Source organism: Amblyomma maculatum, chromosome 6, assembly GCF_055883805.1.
Source record: "Amblyomma maculatum isolate TAMU_Amacu chromosome 6, ASM5588380v1, whole genome shotgun sequence".
NCBI classification, from domain to species: Eukaryota; Metazoa; Arthropoda; class Arachnida; order Ixodida; family Ixodidae; genus Amblyomma; species Amblyomma maculatum.
In genome coordinates, this window is record NC_139349.1 from 65957694 (window position 1) to 65975757 (window position 18064).

Below are 18064 nucleotides of genomic sequence, written 5' to 3' on the forward strand. Positions count from 1 at the left end.
ACAGCGTTAAATTTCTCTGTCTGGATGTTTTTCTGTGCGAGAGTGCAGTAAAACGAATGCGTGAGGGCTTTGTAAAAAAATACGAACAATAAAGCTAGCTGAATGCGAGCGCGAACACGAAGACAAAGGACAAAATAAAAGAAAGCCACAGTACAAAATAAAAGAAAGCCACAGTACAAGCGCTAGTACTGTGGCTTTCTTTTATCTTGTCCTTTGTCTTCGTGTTCGCGCCTTTTAAATTAATAATGAATATGTACCAACTCGCCCAACAAAGTATCTTGGTTCTGAATGCCAGCGCATGAAATTATGCACGTGTCGAATCCGCGACGGAATACTGACCGCACCTGCCATGACTATGTAGCATTCGCGCTATATGATTCCACGCAATGACGTAGAATTGGCGCACGTTCATGTTAATGATATTGCGAATGCGGTTGATGGTGTTATTTCAAGAATCGAATGTACAAGTTGAAAGCAATAAATTACATTGTCACTCTCATCTACTTTCTAATCGACCATCTCCACAATTACATTACTATTTTACGTTGACCAACACATAGAAAAATTCCCCACATGCTTTCCTTTGGGTAAGTGGCTGCCGGCTTCATTCGCATCTGTATACCATGATAACGTTCGAAAACGGGTCCAGCGAAATCCAAGCTATCAACGCGCACGTCATTAGACAAATTGCTTCACAAAACTGAGGTACGCATAAAATGTTAGAAGGTATATATTTTAATATTTTTCAGTTGAAGTGTTCCCAACATTCTCTTCCGATAGTGATCACCGATTAGTGGCCAGTCTTCTAAATTTGTGCAGTTAGTGCCAGGGTTGTCTCACACCCCTACCTCATTTTCTTTCGGAAATGAAGCATTCGATGTGCCATTTTCTTTCCTCTCTTTAAATGTCTCGAAAAAGTTGGGTGGGCTGAAAACGTTCCATTCCTTGGGTTTTGACGTATCGGGTTCTGTCTCATCACAGGGTCTTTGTAGCAATAGCAGACGCCAGCTGAAAAGACCGAATATTTCAATCAAGAAATGAAGATGATGTATATCAGAGAACAATACCAGTCTTTAACCACTCGTAAAACATCGTTTCAACTGCACACTACTATCATCCTACCGCGTACTTTCACATAATTAGCTTTTATTGGGAATCATTTCCTTTATTTCATCATATCTACTGCGTTCCTAGCTTTACTCCTTCATTTGTCCTATTTCAGAATACCAGCTGAATTGCTTTCATAATTTACTTTTCTTGAGGTCCGCCTATTATTGCATGTGGACAGGCAGTACAGCATGCACTGTTTCGCTTTCATATGGCTGACATGCTCCACTGACTGTTCTTGACCTCGAGAAAGCAGCAGTGCTCCATCAGATGCTGACACACTTTTTCACTTATTTCATACGGAACGAATATGCACAACTTCAATATTTATTGAAGCTGTGCTTTTTACACCTGCAACGCTGGGATCCACCTGTGCAGAATGTTTTTATGTTTCTATTCTGTACACGGATATTACTACAAGCTGAAAAACGTTCAGTTAATGTCTTGAGAAAACGCACATCGGGCACACAGCTCACATACTGGCAAAGCCTCGAACGATGACATGTAAAGGTCTTGATGAACCCTAATAAATAACTACTTTTCGATTGCAATCGTTAAAAAAGACGTTCTAGACCTATTTAAAGGCGGAGAAAAAGACCCCATCGATTTTTAGGCCACGAAGTGAAACTTTCATCGCCTAGCCTCTGCTGCCGGCCGCGGTTTCAGTTATCTGGTCAATGAACTTTTGGGGTACTGACAGTACAATAATGGGCGCGAAAACACAGTGGCGCTGTCTCTCGGTAGTGTCAGCGTGGCGCGCTAATTGAGGTAGCTGGCGTTTTAATGATGCCATGTATTGTTTTCTCCGCCAGTTTAGTCATGGGTTAATATTACATTTAGTTGTTTAGCATGCAAGAGAATTCAACAAGGGTAGAGAGGGAGCCACAGACCACAAGTCAAGCCAACGTTTCGACTAGGCGGCTTGTCTTCGTCTGGGGCCGAGACAAAGACCCAGACGAAAGTAAGTCCCTTTGTCGAAACAGTGGGCTGGCTTCCGAACTGAAACTTCCACTCAACCCTTGTTCATTTCTCTTGCATACTGCGTGGCCATCTTGTTCCATTTAGGTTACTTAGTATACACATTGGTCTGGTACTTTGTTAGCTTATTTTGTGGTATTAGGTCCAATCATTCGGTCAAAAAGAACTTCACCGATCCAGCGATCTGTCGAAGCATATCGGAGCAAGCTTCTAAGATGAGCACCGGCTGCAGCGCTGTTGTGACGTTAATAAAGGAACTCCAACTGACAAACCGCCATTCAAAGGAAAGCTATCACTGAGCGTTGATAGCATGATTTCTCTGGGAGGTCATCTGTCCGCTGCCCAACATATGTGGTGCGCCTGTGAGTATGACGCAGAGATACGTTTTAACGCAGCTCTGCAAAGGTATGTTCCACGCAGCCAAATCTTGCACACTAACCACCATCATTGTCACTGAGGTTTTCGGGGGATGTTTTCTACGCGCAGAGTAATTCTGGTGATCCTTACCTTAACAAATCACGACCTCTAATGTTCTTGTTCCTGTTCATTTCCTTTAGAGGTCAATTTAAAACGCTGCTTCAATGCTGCTAAAGCTGCGCCAAGGACAATTCATCATTCAGACCACTGTGCAGTGCGGCAGAATCCTCAAGTTCGTGTCAGTGAAACCTTCGTTGTCGGGCATCAACGACTTCATTGAGAACAAAATAAATCTTGCAACCTCCAAGATTTTGGACAAACCTTTCTTGCTCTAAATAGATAATTCTGTGTTGAGAGGCTGGCACCCTTTTCACCCTGACCGTAATAAGTCTTAGTTCGCTTCACAGCAAACAAAACACAAAAACATAAGCGCGTTCTGGTGCTTCGGTCGCTACTCACAGAACTGTTTCGCGCCAACTCCATAGGCGAGACCTTACTCGCGAAAATGTTTGCTGTACACATTAGAATGACCAATCGCTCCTTTGCCCATTCGCGGTTTGAATAACGAGCCTTCTCTGAGCATATTTTCAGGTAAAAATTAGAGCTTACTCCAGACTCAGTCGCCTACGGCGAGCATTGAGGTAGATGCAGTAACGGGTCGTAGTAACATCCTAAGTAAACTGCAGCAAATCCAACAACGAAGCAGGGACGAAAGACTGACACTCGCTAATGTGCAAAAGTTATCGCGGCTTTTTTAGTTAAAAACATGCAAGTTAAATCAAGCGCCTGCTTCAGCAGCCGTACGAAAAGTCCGGTAATCCATCTTGCTCCTCTGGATTGACGTTAGCGCCATTCGCTCCACTAGTAGAGCTCGCACCCAAGAAGTAATCCGAGCTTAAGCCCGCAAAGTCAATTGCAGCGGTACAACACAAAGCCTTACTTGAAAAGCAAGACGTTGTTGCCGCATCTGTAGAGCTTTTTCACTTCACATCTTTAATCCTTAAGCTTGCGGGCACGATCGAAGCCATATGCGACGTACGTGCGTCACATGACGGAACTACATCGAGGAAAGCTATAGTCTAGAAACGTTTTCCGCCAAACATTCGCCGTTAATAGTACAGGGTGCCGTCTAGCGTTTGTAGCTCCCCAAATTGCTGCCGGCAGCAGTTCCTATTTTGGCCTTTTTAGTGCCGCCTGGAAAGCACAGGTTCCTGTACATGAGGTATTCAAGTGATGTCATCGGTGACATTTTGTGTGTACAGAGCGTACCTTCAGCAGTGCAACCCGGACACGCGGCGATAAGCCGGTTATGTATGCCTGCAGCCCTTGGCTGCGCTACACGCACCACACAATGGAGGCCACTGTGACGTAAAGGTGCGGACATAGGTAAAAGGAATACGGTTTTCCGTTCAGATTGGAATAGCTCCTCCTGCATTGGAGGTAACAAAACAAAATTTATCCAGGTGAAAGGGCACTGGTTTTTTTCCCCAATCCTGACATAGCACGACTGTCAGTTTCAATTATGCAACGCGTGAAAAATTTTAAAAGGAAATTGCGCCATTTGTTTGTCCAGTGCATATTTCGAATAACCCGTGCCACGCTATGTAACTGAGACAAAATAGCATGAGGGGAATTATACTGGAACGCTGCATCATCTTTCCTAGCAATCGATATGTGAGTTTCGAGGCAATTAAGCGAGTTTAAAAGCATGATCAAGCGATGTTTTTAGCTCGCATTTTCGGCGCGGAGCCAGAGACGTTAGCGCCATGAGGATTGAGAAACACGGAGCTGACCCTAAATGAATACTGGCAAAACTTTCCTTCCCTGTCATTTGATGGCTACTTGCTGCACATCCACTGGAGCAGTGCACGCGTTAACAATGGCGTCTTCGTAGTCCAGTAGCGAGAGAAGCCATCGTGTAGCGCGAAGAAGCATAAGCTCTGCCCTGCAGTTCAGTAGCAACAATGACTGTCTCAATGACACTTCATGATCGAGGGTATACTGCGCCGTGCTAGTAGCAGCCATTTCGCAAACGTGTCGCCGAGACACAAATAAAGAATCCTATAACACAGGCCCTGTTGTACAATCCGTCAACACAGCCAGCACCCAGCTCTTATTTGTGCTTCCGCCACGTGGTAGTCGACGAAGTGCGCAGGTGGCGCCGAAGACAGCGTGCGGCCGTGGTGACAGTCCCACCTGTTTTATATATAGCACGTACTGACACAACGAGTTCCGGTCGCCCTACTCGCCATATATATGTATAACAAGCAGCAAAGGATGCCGAGCGCGGGATTACTCACGAAGCGGTATGAAAAGTGCCCCTCGAGGGACGCTCCCCAAGACAAGAGAGGGGCTTTCAATATCTATGAGCCGCCCTATCTCGGTGTATATTATAATGCGCTCTTTCCTGATGTGCATTTCATGCTTACATCTATTCTCCGTGATTTAATCATTTATTTTTTTCAAGCTACCACTTCCATTTCAACCTCAGGCCACAGGAATGTGCTCTTAGACCTGTATATATGTATGTTGAGTCATGGCGCATGAGGCAGTTATAAAATGTTATCATGTTCGGCATTCTTTCTTTCCTGTGCCTGCGTGAACATTTCATCGTCGTATTTGCGAGCCAAAAATTTGCCAGTATTTTTTTCTTGTTTTCAACGTCATGCTCTAGTTATTGTCCTTATCGTGGTGCAGTTTCACGCACTCGACTTATGGCGCACTACTTCATGGTCAGCTTTAAAAGCAAGTTATGTTCACAGATCGCGAGTGGTGGTAGCTTCGACGGCAATATGTTAACAGCCTTACTAGTTGTAATCCGTGCATTTCGTGGGGTAGCCGTAGTAGAAACACTTTGTCTTCAGAACGTCGAAAAAGAGAATTCCAACTGTCACGGAGGCGAAACTGCTCACATTCTGTAGACAATTGTAGAACTTCATGTCATCAGGGCACGCCGTCCTGCAAGAACAAGCACGACGAAAGTCTTTATCAGCAGTGACTAGCAAAAGGGATCTTGCACATGTGCTACGTACACATTTTATCACTATCGTGCTTCTAGTCACTTGATATCAAGTCTATACTAATTATCTGTGGAGTGTAAATCGCGCTGGAAACTGCAGTCAAATTTTACCCCCTCAAATGACGTACTTTTTCAAGATGGTATATTCGAAGCCGCAATTTCTGAAGGTCTCTCTTCCTGTCTGTCTTCTCTTATGAACAAGTCAAGTAATTGTAGCCCTGCTAGACACCATAGCCCTGCCTAGGGAAGCTCCCCATCTTTACTTCCTTTTCTGTCTTGTGTGTTTTTTCTTTTTCATGCAGGAAAAAAAACACAGTCCAATTAAATATTACAGAACTCTTACTGTGACCGCGCAGTGTCCTGATCAAACTTCCACCAGTTATGCAAATCACTTTGTGGTTAAGTTACAGTATTAAAAAGGGTAACAAGGGCTTTCAGCTTGAGAGCGCATAGGCTGCAAATTTGGTTCAAATGTAGCCAAGCGTTAGCGAGAGTGCCCGGGCGCGCGACATGTGCAGATACGTGGGTGAAAACTGAGTCATATAGGACGTGACGCGTTCGCAAGCTGTGAATCTGCAAGCGTCTTTTGTCTCGGCGGAGATGAACCGAGAACGGAGGATGCTATAAATTTTGGTGCCAGCCGTTATTTTTCACTAGCACCAACGATACATAAATTGACAACATGTAGCGTTCAACTATTTCCTAAGAAATCATATCGTTAAAAATACTGGTGGCAAGAAAGCTCGGTGAGGCAATTAGTTAGCCTTGCTACACGGTTGCTTTTACTGGTTAACCTCCCTGCCTTTCCTTCTCATCTTCCTCCTCCTTGCTACATTTCCTCTTCTGGGCTACTACAATAATACACAGCAACTTACAGGAGACAACAAAGAAAAAAAAGTGAGACAGAGCAAGGACAAGACAAAGGAAGAAAAAAGAACCGAATCATTCCCGATACACTCGTCACGCTGTGAGAGATGCAACGAGCGCCATCTCATTTTTTCTCGTCAGGATTAGCACTTCATTGACTGCATGAGCCTGTAATATCAGTGTTAATTATAATACTGTCAGCCATTAAAGGCAATGCTCGAAAAGCAGTGCAGGCAATTTTTTTTTCACCCAGCAGGGACCTTGCTACAAATTTTGTGGTTAAACACTCGAAGGGGTAATTTCACGGTGCATTAAAACAACCGCCTTGTGTTTTCTCGTTGTCACGAGATCTACGAAAATAGACCAATGTGTGAAGTTATCATTTGTACTAGACATTGCAATTTTTACTTCGTAACGATTTAATCAGCATATTAAATCCTTACATTGTGTACAACATGTGGTTCTTTATGCCGTGCTCGGTTCCGAAAGCAGGTATGCTATCCTGGGAATGGTCGTGGTCGCGGCAGCACCTGTCAGTGTCGCTCTCTTTCCCCAGGTCGTCGTAATTCTTGGCTACGTCACCAGCTCCACACCATTTGGTTCCTACAGTTCAAAAATGTTCACTTTTTCTTTCAGCACGGTTGAAGCCAAAATAAGATGTTCTCTCTTGCATTTCACACCTTCTTGCAAAATAACACGAAAAAGAGATCTCCATCACATTGAGAGTGCCCTGCACTTCCCAGTGCAGAGGGTACCTGCGCGGTTGATAATTCGTTTTATAGAATAAAAGAAATCACTCTTTGCGAATGGGTATTCATAGTTAGCAATTTTTCTTTACAGCTCGTTCATTCTTTTTTTATAATAATGGTATCAGGCACACAGTCTTCATTAGCGGGCGTCAATATTCATTTTCACTAAAGACAGTCATCTTCAAACGGTTGTTTATGCAAGCGACACAGGGCTTACTGTCACGAATTTGGAAAGCGGGGACTATGCCTAGCATAATACCAAAGCTTCTTTAAAGGGACCAAATGTGTTTACCTTTCATCGCTATAAGAACACATCAGTGAAAAGAATGATCGTTTTTAGCGAGGTAGAGGAAGTCTAAGCAATTTTATAGGAAAGGAACGAAGAAAAGATCAACGTAAAACTGTTAATTGTAATTTTTGATTCCATAATTTTTTCATACACTTCTGCCTCGAAAGTTAGTATTGCACAGTGTCCCACTTTTCTCAATAATGCGTCCGTGCTGAATCTATGCACCTACCACTACTGCTGAAGAAGCTGACGTTGAAAAATTTTATGCGGACCTACAATGCCTTTTAGACCGCACCCCATCATCAGACGTCGTTTTTTTCATAGGAGACTGGAATGCTAAGGTAGGGAGTGAAGAAATATCCAGAAATACAGGCAAGTTCGGTCTTGGTGAGCCAAATGAAGCTGGGCAGAGGCTAGTAGAGTTTTGTCAAGAAAACAACCTGACCATAGCGAATACTCATTTTCAACAGCACCAGAGGCACCTAGCTGTACACATGGACTTCACCAGACGGTCTGTACAGGAATCAGATCGATTATGTTATTTGCCGGCAGAGATGGAGAAGCGCTATACAAGCAGTAAAAACAAGGCCTGGGGCCGATTGTGGCACCGATCATCAGCTTCTTGTTGCCAAAATTAAGCTTCGATTGAGGAAAACGCAGAAAACTAGAAGGCCTTTCAGGTATGATCTGGATCAAATTCCATTAGAATATGCTGTGGAAGTGAGGAATCGATTTCAAGAATTAGATCTAGAAGACAAAGAGGCCGAAGAGATGTGAACTGATGTTCGTGATGAATACAAGAAGTTGCCACTAAGGCAGTTCCAAAGCAAAAGAAATGCAAGAAAGCAAACTGGTTACCTGAAGAGGCTTTGCAAATAGCTGAGGAAAGGAGGATGGCAAAAGTTATAGGGGAAATAGAAAGATACAAGGTTCTCAATGCGGATTTTCAGAAAATAGCAAGGAGAGATAAGAATGCCTTCCTGAACATACAGTGCCAAGCAGTTGAGGACAACAGCCAATTAAGGAACACAAGAGCTCTGTATAAGACAATCAAAGATATCAAAGGAAGCTTCTGCGCTAAGCTGGGCGTGATAAAGGACAAACGAGGCAAGGACCTCACTGAAGCCTCAGAGATAAAGAAGAGGTGGCAGGAATACACAGAAGAACTGTACAAGAAGGACCCGAATGTGCAAACCCAACATAAGACGGTTGTGATTACTGATCTCGAGCCGGGCATCCTGAAGAGTGAAGTTGAATGGGCCTTAGCCAGCCTTGCTAAGAACAAAGCTAGCGGAATTGATGCATTCCAGCTGAGTTGCTGCAAAACCTCAACCATGACGCTGTTAACATTCTGCATACATTATGTCAGAAGATTTGGACAACCCTGCAGTGGCCACAGGATTAGAGGAGGTCAGTTTACATCCCCATTCCAAAGAAAGGCAGTGCCAAAGATTGTTCCAACTACCGCACGATCGCGCTTATTTCGCATGCTAGCAAGGTGATGTTGAAAATCCTCCAAGGAAGGCTGCAGCAGTATGTGGATCGGGAGCTTCCGGACGTGCAAGCTGGATTTCGCAAGGGCAGAGGAACTAGAGACCAAATTGCCAACCTTCGCTGGATCATGGAAAAAGCAAGAGAGTTCCAGAAACTCATCTACTTCTGCTTTATTGATTATGCGAAAGCGTTTGACTGTGTAGATCACAGCAGATTGTGGCAAGCTCTCCAAGAGATAGGAGTTCCAATTCACCTCATCTGTCTCCTCAGGAACCTGTATGAACGACAAGAGGCCACAGTCAGAACTGGGCATGGTCTTACTGATTGGTTTCCGATTTAGAAAGGAGTGAGGCAAGGCTGCATACTGTCGCCCTGCCTATTTAACCTATATGCAGAGTGCATCATGAGGAAGGCCGGTCTGGACGAGTCTTCAGCTGGAGTGAAGATTGCTGGAAAACGTATCAACAACCTTAGATATGCGGATGATACCACTTTAATGGCAGAAAGTGAAGTGGAACTCAAGAGACTTCTGATGCGCGTACAAGAAGAGAGTGAGAAGTTTGGGCTTAAACTGAACATTAAAAAGACAAATATCATGGCGTCTTGCCCTATCAAGTCCTGCAGCATCAATGGACAAGAAGTGGAAGCTGTGACAGATTTTCTCTTCTTGGGCTCCAAGATTACCTCGGAAGGAGACTGCAGCCAAGAAATTAGGAGACGCCTGCTTGTGGGAAAGAGAGCAATGGTTAGCCTCGGCCACCTAGTAAAGAGCAGAGACATTAGTCTGCCAACCAAGATCCGTATAACTCGTGCTATGGTCTTTTCAGTTGTGATGTATGGATGCGAGAGTTGGACTGTGAAAAAGGCTGACCGCCGAAGAATTGACGCGTTTGAATTATGGTGCTGGCGAAGACTCTTGAGAGTTTCTTGGACTGCCAGAAGATCAAATCAGTCGATATTGTTGAACATAAACCCTGACTTCTCATTGGAGGGTCAAATTCTAAAGTTAAAGCTCAGCTACTTTGGTCATCTGATGAGAAGAGAGGAGTCGCTGGAGAAAGATTTGATGTTGGGAAAGGTTGAGGGTCGCCGGAGAAGGGGTAGGCAGCGAACGCGATGGTTAGATGGCATCCTCGAGGCACTGCAGATGAAGTTATGTGATGTTAGGAAGATAGTGAGAGACCGGAAAGCATGGCGTGACATGGTCTATAGGGTCACGAAGAGTCGGACACGACTGAACGACTGAACTGGACTGCTGAATGACCATCGAACGCCTGATTTTGACAACGTCCGTGCATATCTGGCCATAGCATATTTTAAATTTCCTTTGCTCGTGTATCGGTGGCCACAGCGTATTTATCAGTACTAACGTGATAGGAGCGCCCCGCCGGGGTGGTGCAGTGGTAAGACGCCCGACTACTGTGCCGGAGTTCCCGGGTTCGAACCCGACCACGGCGGCTGCGTTTCGATGGAGGCGAAACGAAGAGGCGTCGTGTGCTGTGCGATGTCAGCGCACGTTAAAGATCCCCAGGTGGTCGAAATTACTCCGTAGCCCTCCACTACGGCTCCTCTTTCTCTCTTTCCACTTTCACTCCCACCTTCCTCCCTTCCCTTACGGCGCGGTTCGGGTGTCCACAGAGCAAGTGTGACAGTTACTGCGCCTTTCCTTTCCTGTGAACCAATTTAACTTTATTTAACGTGATAGGAGGAGGAAGGGAAGCTTTCGGTCTGTACAAAAGCAGTTCACAACCTTCAGGGTACTTCTAAATATTAAAATTTTCTTGCCTACATGAATATAACTAAATTCATATGATAACTGCTGAGCGCGAACCCGAGACAACCCATGGAGAAGAGGCATGCACAAGGACAGCGCCTGTTTTTGTGCTTGTCTGTCTTCCGTGGATTATTTTGTGATTGTGCTTACCTGTTACCGTAAGAATATATTCACGTGGTTAGTGACAATGCTGTCGGCGACGAACAAAAAGCCTCGCGTGGCCCTGAAAGAAACCTACTATTGGGCTGACTTGCACCTTCGAATAATTAAACAACTCGGTGGCAGCGATATCAGTAAAATGTAATCACTTGTCGAACTACGAAGGTCCGTTCCATTCGTCAGCGCTTAATTTATGGTCGGCGAAGAAACATGTCGATAAAGCTGGAAAGGCTGCCTAGAGCAAATTGCAGCATTGTGGAAACAAATACGAATGGCTGCAACCATCTGAGATACATATCGACACATCTTGCGCGAGAAGAAAAATTATAAAGCCGCCTCTCGCGATGCAAAATACGAAAAAAAAAAAGGAAGCACGCTACAATCACACTGATAAAGCCGCATGCCAGCGGCTGTTGAAAGCAACAATATACCTTTCAATGCTTTGAGGCAACATAACGCACCAGCTAGCCCGTCCGGAAAGTTTTACTGAATATACCTAAAGGTACAGTAGGCATTTGCGCAAGTCTTCACTTCTCTGAGGCGCAACAGCAACAATTATATTCCGCCACAAATTGCCGCGCGAGTCCTAGATGCCCCCTATACAATGTTAACAAGAGCAGTGCCATTCCGAACGACCTTCTGTCCGACTGGGTCTATTCCAGAACCTCAGCAAATCGTCCAAAGCTGCGGAGCTATGGAAGCCAGTTTCATCGCGGTCTTTCCACGGCATGAGAGAACATCGGCTAAGCGTACCTGAAACGAAAGCACCTCGCGGAGACGCAGGAATTCTTTTGTAGCGAGGGCTGCATTGGTTGAAAAGTAGCATTTTCGCTGTGGAGGTCGCCGCGCCGTGGTCGCACCGCTCCTTGCGCTGTTGCCTAGCGACCGCTGCCTTGCCATCTGGCATGACGTAAGGGGAGAAGCCACGCGCCGCCCCATCTGGCGTAATGTCAGAGAAGGAGGAGAGCAGATAGCAGCAGGAGCCGCTGTGGCCAGAGATGGATAGCGAGTTGGAGAGTCTGAAACAAGCCAGGCTTAGCCGTCGGAACGAAACCAGGCGAACACGACGAGCCGAAGTGACCGAGGAAGAACGCGCAGAACGTCTCGTAAGCGGCGGCGTGAAGATGCAGCTCGGGGGGGTTCGCCTAGACTCTAAAGGTGCATCGACGACAGGGGACAAGGAGGTCTAACGTTTCTCTAGCTACGTATATCCTGGCATAGCTAAGCTAAGCCACAGCCAATTGTTTTAGAGCGCAGCTCATTGGTGCCCGTTCCTGGGTTTTGCGTCGGCGACGCTGTCGGCCTCGTAACCAGCTCCGCCCCCTTTTCAGTCCATTAGCTCAGCCCCCCTCTTCCTGCGTGGCGCCGACTGCGCGTGTTATCTGATTGCTGCGCGCACTCCCCCGTTTGCCGCTGCTATACCGCCCCCTCCCTCCCCCCTCTTCCTGCATGGCGGCGAGGATGCTCTCTGGTTGCCGAAACGCCAGCTCGCTATCAGCGGACCACGGTGCGTGCATCCCTAGCCGAAACGCAGTCACGTTCTCTTCACTCGCTAGCGGCGTAAGCGGCATCAGTCAGTCGCTGTTATCTGTTCGTCGCTCAAGGTTCCTATGGGCCCACGCGCTGCCTCCCGCAACCTCCCGATAACTTAATTGCTCTCTTCATTTCTCCGACCACAAAGCTTCTTTCATGACAGCCAAGAACTGTTAGTGGAGTGTTTTTTGAAGGAATACGTGTGAAAAATGTTACGTTGTCTGTAATTGTACATACGTCTTGAAACCTTTGCCTCAATATATCGAAAAAGTGAAACAGCTGAGGAGCTACGCTCAAATTCCGCATTAGCAAGTAACGTAATCGTCGGCAACCGAAAGAAAGCGATAATGATAAAAAAGAAAGCTAAGGTGAATTACCAAAAAACGTAGTGCATTTTGGTCCTGGCTATTCCTATAGGCGCCTCCAAGCTTCCCAACAGAAAGCCAACTGATGGTTTTCACAGGCTCATGAGTACCAAGCCGCTCATCAAAGGGGTAAATAAATTGCTCTCGCCACTGAGAGATTAAAATGCATTCTTTTGCATTATTTCTTCGTTTCATTTCTTTTTTTACTGAAAACTGGTCATGTCTGCACAGTCTATGATGATGAACTGAATAAAACGAGTGATGTCCTAAAACTCGATTATTGCTTGTCATTAACCAGGCTTCACTACCTTTTCCTTGCTCACATTTCTTTATTTCCTGCAAAAAGTTAGCATCTGTCACCACAATAAAAATTATTTGATAACTTACTAACCCCAAGTATTCGCCTCTGAATCCTGGATATTGCATAACAGCTATTTGGCACTACAAGGCTGAGTTAAAGGTTTTACAGTACAGTACACGTTTTTCTTCTTTCCAATTGCATTTCCAGTGCACAAATATAACTTCTGCCACATTACCTGGAAATATGACAAGGCTTCGAAATGCGTCGCCCAAGTAATCCAAAAAAGAGGAACCCTCCATTGCCGGCTCTCGGTCGAAGCACTTGTCCACAAACTGGTCCATTTCTTCCTCTGTCACATCCGTAACTATTCCTTTTGGAAGCACCTTCAGTATATATTCGATTAGGTTCCTGTCGGAAGAGAGAAATTTGGCGATGGCTTAGCTGCGCCATGTCAGGATATAAGCAGCGAAAGCATGTGTGCCTAGCGCTGGGCTGCCTACTGCTCTTCAATGCAATCTAATCCCATCCAATGATGTGTAATCCAATTCAGTCTAATATAATTCAATCCAAACAAATTCAGTCTAATCCAATCCAGTTCCATCAAGTGCAGTTCATTCCTGTCAAATCCAATTCAATTCAATCCTGTCCCATTCAATCCAAACCTGTCTAGTCCGAACAAGTCCAATCCAATGCAGTTCAATCTACTCTAGTCCAATCCAATGCTGTTCAATGCTGAGTACACGCGCTCGCCCGAAATGCGGCACTGACTAGCCTATCACCATCACTACTATCATACTCACGCTAGAGAAGGAGAATTAAGATGCGCTACTCACGATCCCGGGCGTGCCGCAGTTGGGTAAAGCGCTAACCGTGGTCGTTGCTAGGCAGCGGCCTTGTGCCTCCTCAGAACCCCGCCACAGCGAAATCGCAAGTTTGTGGCAAATGTAGCTTTCGCTACAAGAAAGGTGAGGGTGTTGCTCACCCTCAGTAAGTCATAACACTAACAGCTTCTTTACTTCCAGAAATGGCTTGCAGCGCTTGTGGCGATAATGGTTATTGCGCTGCTTAATGTGCATGCGGTATGTGATTAATATATGTAAATCGCTTCTGTAGCCAACATAAACTTAATTTAATGTGCAGCTATGCAAAAAAGGTTTTTCAGTGCAAGGGCAAACAACGATAATATGTTAAGTCAAAGTAACCAATGTCAACATAAAATGAAACGAACAGGAGTTGGAATGGGAATATCGCCCACTAGCCATAGTGTTCACTAAGGGACGTACCCTCGAAGACAATTCCTTTAATTGAAATGTTCCAAATTCCTCTTGGCAGAAAGGTTTCTACTTGTCTGACGGTCCTCTCTCACCCCTGGTTCATTTTCGTTTGTGTTATCAAAAATCCCGTATTCATATCTTTGCGAGGCTTAAAGTAGTTACGGTTTGGAGGTATTTTTTGTATTGTAAATCCATTAATGTCCCGACGAGGCGACACCGCCTTGTGTTAATAATAATAATAATAATAATAATAATAATAATAATAATAATAATAATAATAATAATAATAATAATAATAATAATAATAATAATAATAATAATAATAATAATAATAATAATAATAATAATAATAGCTTTATTCAAATCACGCGTAGATGATGCCGGAGGCCTGCGGTAAAAGTTGTCGTAATAGCTGCTTGTCAAGGTCACAGGCCCCCGCAGAGGCAACATCGCGCAGTGGTCAGCGAAATATATCCCTAAACGCAGATATTCGCACTAGTTCATTTAAGCACAGAGAGGAAAAAAATGATGACGATCAATGTATTAGAAACCGCGTACAGGTCAAGAAGTACAAAGCATACTAATTTAAATTCCTCACCATACATCGAAAAAGACTCACATTGACGATAAACAAAAGCTATTACATTGAGAGATATAACACATACAAAGGCATCACTCGAAAAAGCGATCAGAACATTTTGACAAGTGCTTTCCGCCAGAAATGAGACTACAGCAAAAGAGAATAAGCGAGATTATAATGTTGTTGTTTTTTAATTACTAAAGTGATCACGAGGTTTCTTGACACTAATGTTCTCAGGTATTAACACATATAGCGGTGTTCTCAACATTTGTATGGTCGTTAGCGATTGCAGGCTGTTTCCCTTTTAACGCGGCAGGGTTTAAGGCATTGTTTTCTATAAAATCTGCCGCTGTCGTCTTCATTGTTAGCGGAAATTGACCGGCAGGACTCTGGCAGGTTACAGCTGGCACTAACTCGACGTGCTGGGCACTAACTGGGCGTAAGGTTAAACAACGTCACGCTATCCCGTGACACGGCCGCTTAGGCAGAAGCAGTTACCTGGGTCATATTAATTCAGAAATGAGGGTGTGTAGAGCCAGACCCCGAGGACCCTTGCATTCCGACTTAGACGCGACACCTCTAGACCACTCATGCACATTAGAAGGCTTGGTAAGTGACACTTCATATCGGAGCGGCATGGCCTTTCACTTAATATCGTCGCTTATTACTGTATACCTACCTGTGTACAAATAGCGCCCGTTGATGCCAGGATTATTCGAAGAACGAAAAGGATCAGAAAACACACGCCATGCGGACTGCCTTTAAATGCAAAGCACCTGACTATCAATGTGATAAGTGGCCTCCTGGAGGACTACCTGCTATAGTACCTGCTACTCAGCTGTTTTTACGAATGCCTCCCATAGTGTCGGAAAAGCAGCAATAGCTGTAATATTCCCAGGTACTCGACTGGAGTTGTTTTATCAGGATGCTTGATTACGGGCCAATATTTACCGCTTACTTTATTGTTATTAGTTTTGCCCTTCGAAACTATTCCAACAGTATTTCTCACGCTATCGTATTCTCGGACAGCCTCTCAGCCTCAGCAGCCCTTAAGAGTTGGAGGACATATTTTTGGAGCCAATCTGTAATGTTTTTCCTTCCCGTCCGTGTACAACAAGTGCATCTTCAGTAAATTGTGGAACATGGCGGCATTGGATCCAATGCCGCTCTGCACGTAAGGCTCCGCACGTAAATGAATAAAATATGGTGACCGATTTCTTAGCTACTCGAGCTCACGAAGGCCCTGTGCCGCATTTGCTCTTAGCATCATTTTGTTGACGTGTCGTGCTCTGCACGTTTTCGACTACTGCACTCCTAGAACCATGAGCCTAGTGTTGCTACTGCGTACGTCGAACATTTACAATTTCATTGTTATCTATGAACTTGCAGCTCAATGCAAAGCGAGGTCTCCATGACACTCTTGCGCTGTATGGTTCTTGCAGTTCCAGTTTAACGACGCCAAATCTTTGTCATGCAATGACATGTAAACAATAGATCAGTACGTCATGCAATGACATGTAAACAATAGATAATTACGTCATCTTCTGCCGGAACTATGTTTACCTAATAAAAACAAAAACAAAATATACTTGTAAAGTAATCCCTCTCGATTAGGATTCCCTTTTAAAGTTCCGGTCTTTCTCCTCTTTTGTGCAATCGTCAAAAGGTGTGCTCGTTAAAAGGTTTCTACGTTACTACCTAGGCATAATATTGCAACTAGAATATTTCTTAGTTAGCGTTCATTCGTTTCACTACACTTTCAAAATTTATTTACCTAAATGTTTTTGTTTGTTTCTTTTAGAATAATTTTACCACTTCAAACTTTTCTCTAAAACATATTTCAGCGGCATCGATTCCAAACTCATAACTTATACGAAGTGCAACCTAAGTAAACGTACATAGATCTTTACTTGTATCTGTATCAAACCCTGGCCAATTCCCACCGTTGGTATGCACGATGCCATCACGATGAAAAACCAAGAAAAAGGGGGCCCATTTTTTTATATATATCATCATGACCAATACAGCATCTGCTTCAGGTGCAGAGAGCTGATGGCTGTGGCGCTTGACGAAGGCCTCTCCACTTCTGTAGTCGAAATAAATATTACCGCATAATAGGAAAGTAACGCACATAAACTAAAATGTGTGTAAGCAAAACTAACAGAATCACAACACTATACGACACCATAGCAATATATAAAAACGAAAATGAAATGATTTTAAACAAAGATGTGCTTCAGCTCAACTATACTATACAATGAATTGCTAGACTCTTTATAAGAACATATTGAAGAAAATAGCACTTTCCGAAGTCACAGAGGAAAAAGAAAAGCAAGACATAAACACATTGGCTTCGTGATTGACTGGGATTTAGCACGGTTACTTGAAAGGGAAAAACTGTTATCTACCCGCCTACTCAAGGAATCATTACACATATAAATGACAAGCGAAGCGATAAACAGGACGCAGGGAAATCTATCCGAGATGTACATACATGCGTTTTGTACGCAACACTTTAACGTCATAAGCAACGGCCCATCTCGTTTCATTTTCATTGTGAACAGGGCACCCGCAGCGGTGCCGAAACGCCAACGTGTTTATGTTTTGTTTTTCTTTTTTCTCTGTGACTTTGGCGAGTGCTGTTTTCTTCAATATGCTGAATTTCCCTCACCGGACGGGTTTCTGTCGAATCCTCAACTTTATAAGAATATTAAAATTCCTAAAATTTTATAAAATTATATACACAGGAATACGATTCGAGACAAAAATAGATTAAGTACAAAAACACAATACAATGATATCTTTGGCGGACACATGACCCACGTAGTATTCAAACCCGTGCTGAACACTAGATGTCATTAAGACGTCTTTGATGTGCTTTTTATGCGGCTCTATGTTTTGCATAGTTCGTTCTTGTTTTCGGCGTGTGTCGTTTATTATGTCAAAATGGATAAAAAGAATTTCATTCCTTGGCGTAAATGCGCAGCTTTCGGAGTTTTATTAATGTAGTAGTTTGTAGTAGTAAAGCTAGTTTGTCCTCAGCACTGTATAATCTAAGAACACAGGAGAAGTTCGTAGAATCTGCAATGACTCATAATAATTTTCATAGTAACGCAATGTTTTCTTCTGTAGTATTATAAAATTATTATAATTAGTAT

General features: G+C 44.0%; 1 protein-coding gene across 1 annotated transcript in view; it reads right to left on the minus strand.

Annotated features, from left to right (window-relative positions):
- Positions 1-775: 775 nt before the first annotated feature.
- Positions 776-18064, minus strand: part of LOC146185901 (uncharacterized) — a 30164-nt gene continuing 12875 nt past the window's right edge. The window contains exons 3-6 of the mRNA XM_084607944.1: positions 13288-13460; positions 6832-6991; positions 5311-5460; positions 776-1008 (exon numbers count right to left, since the gene is read on the minus strand). Coding sequence (XP_084464070.1) covers positions 837-1008; positions 5311-5460; positions 6832-6991; positions 13288-13460 — 655 coding nt within the window. The 3' untranslated portion in view covers positions 776-836. The remainder of the gene's footprint in view (positions 1009-5310; positions 5461-6831; positions 6992-13287; positions 13461-18064) is intronic.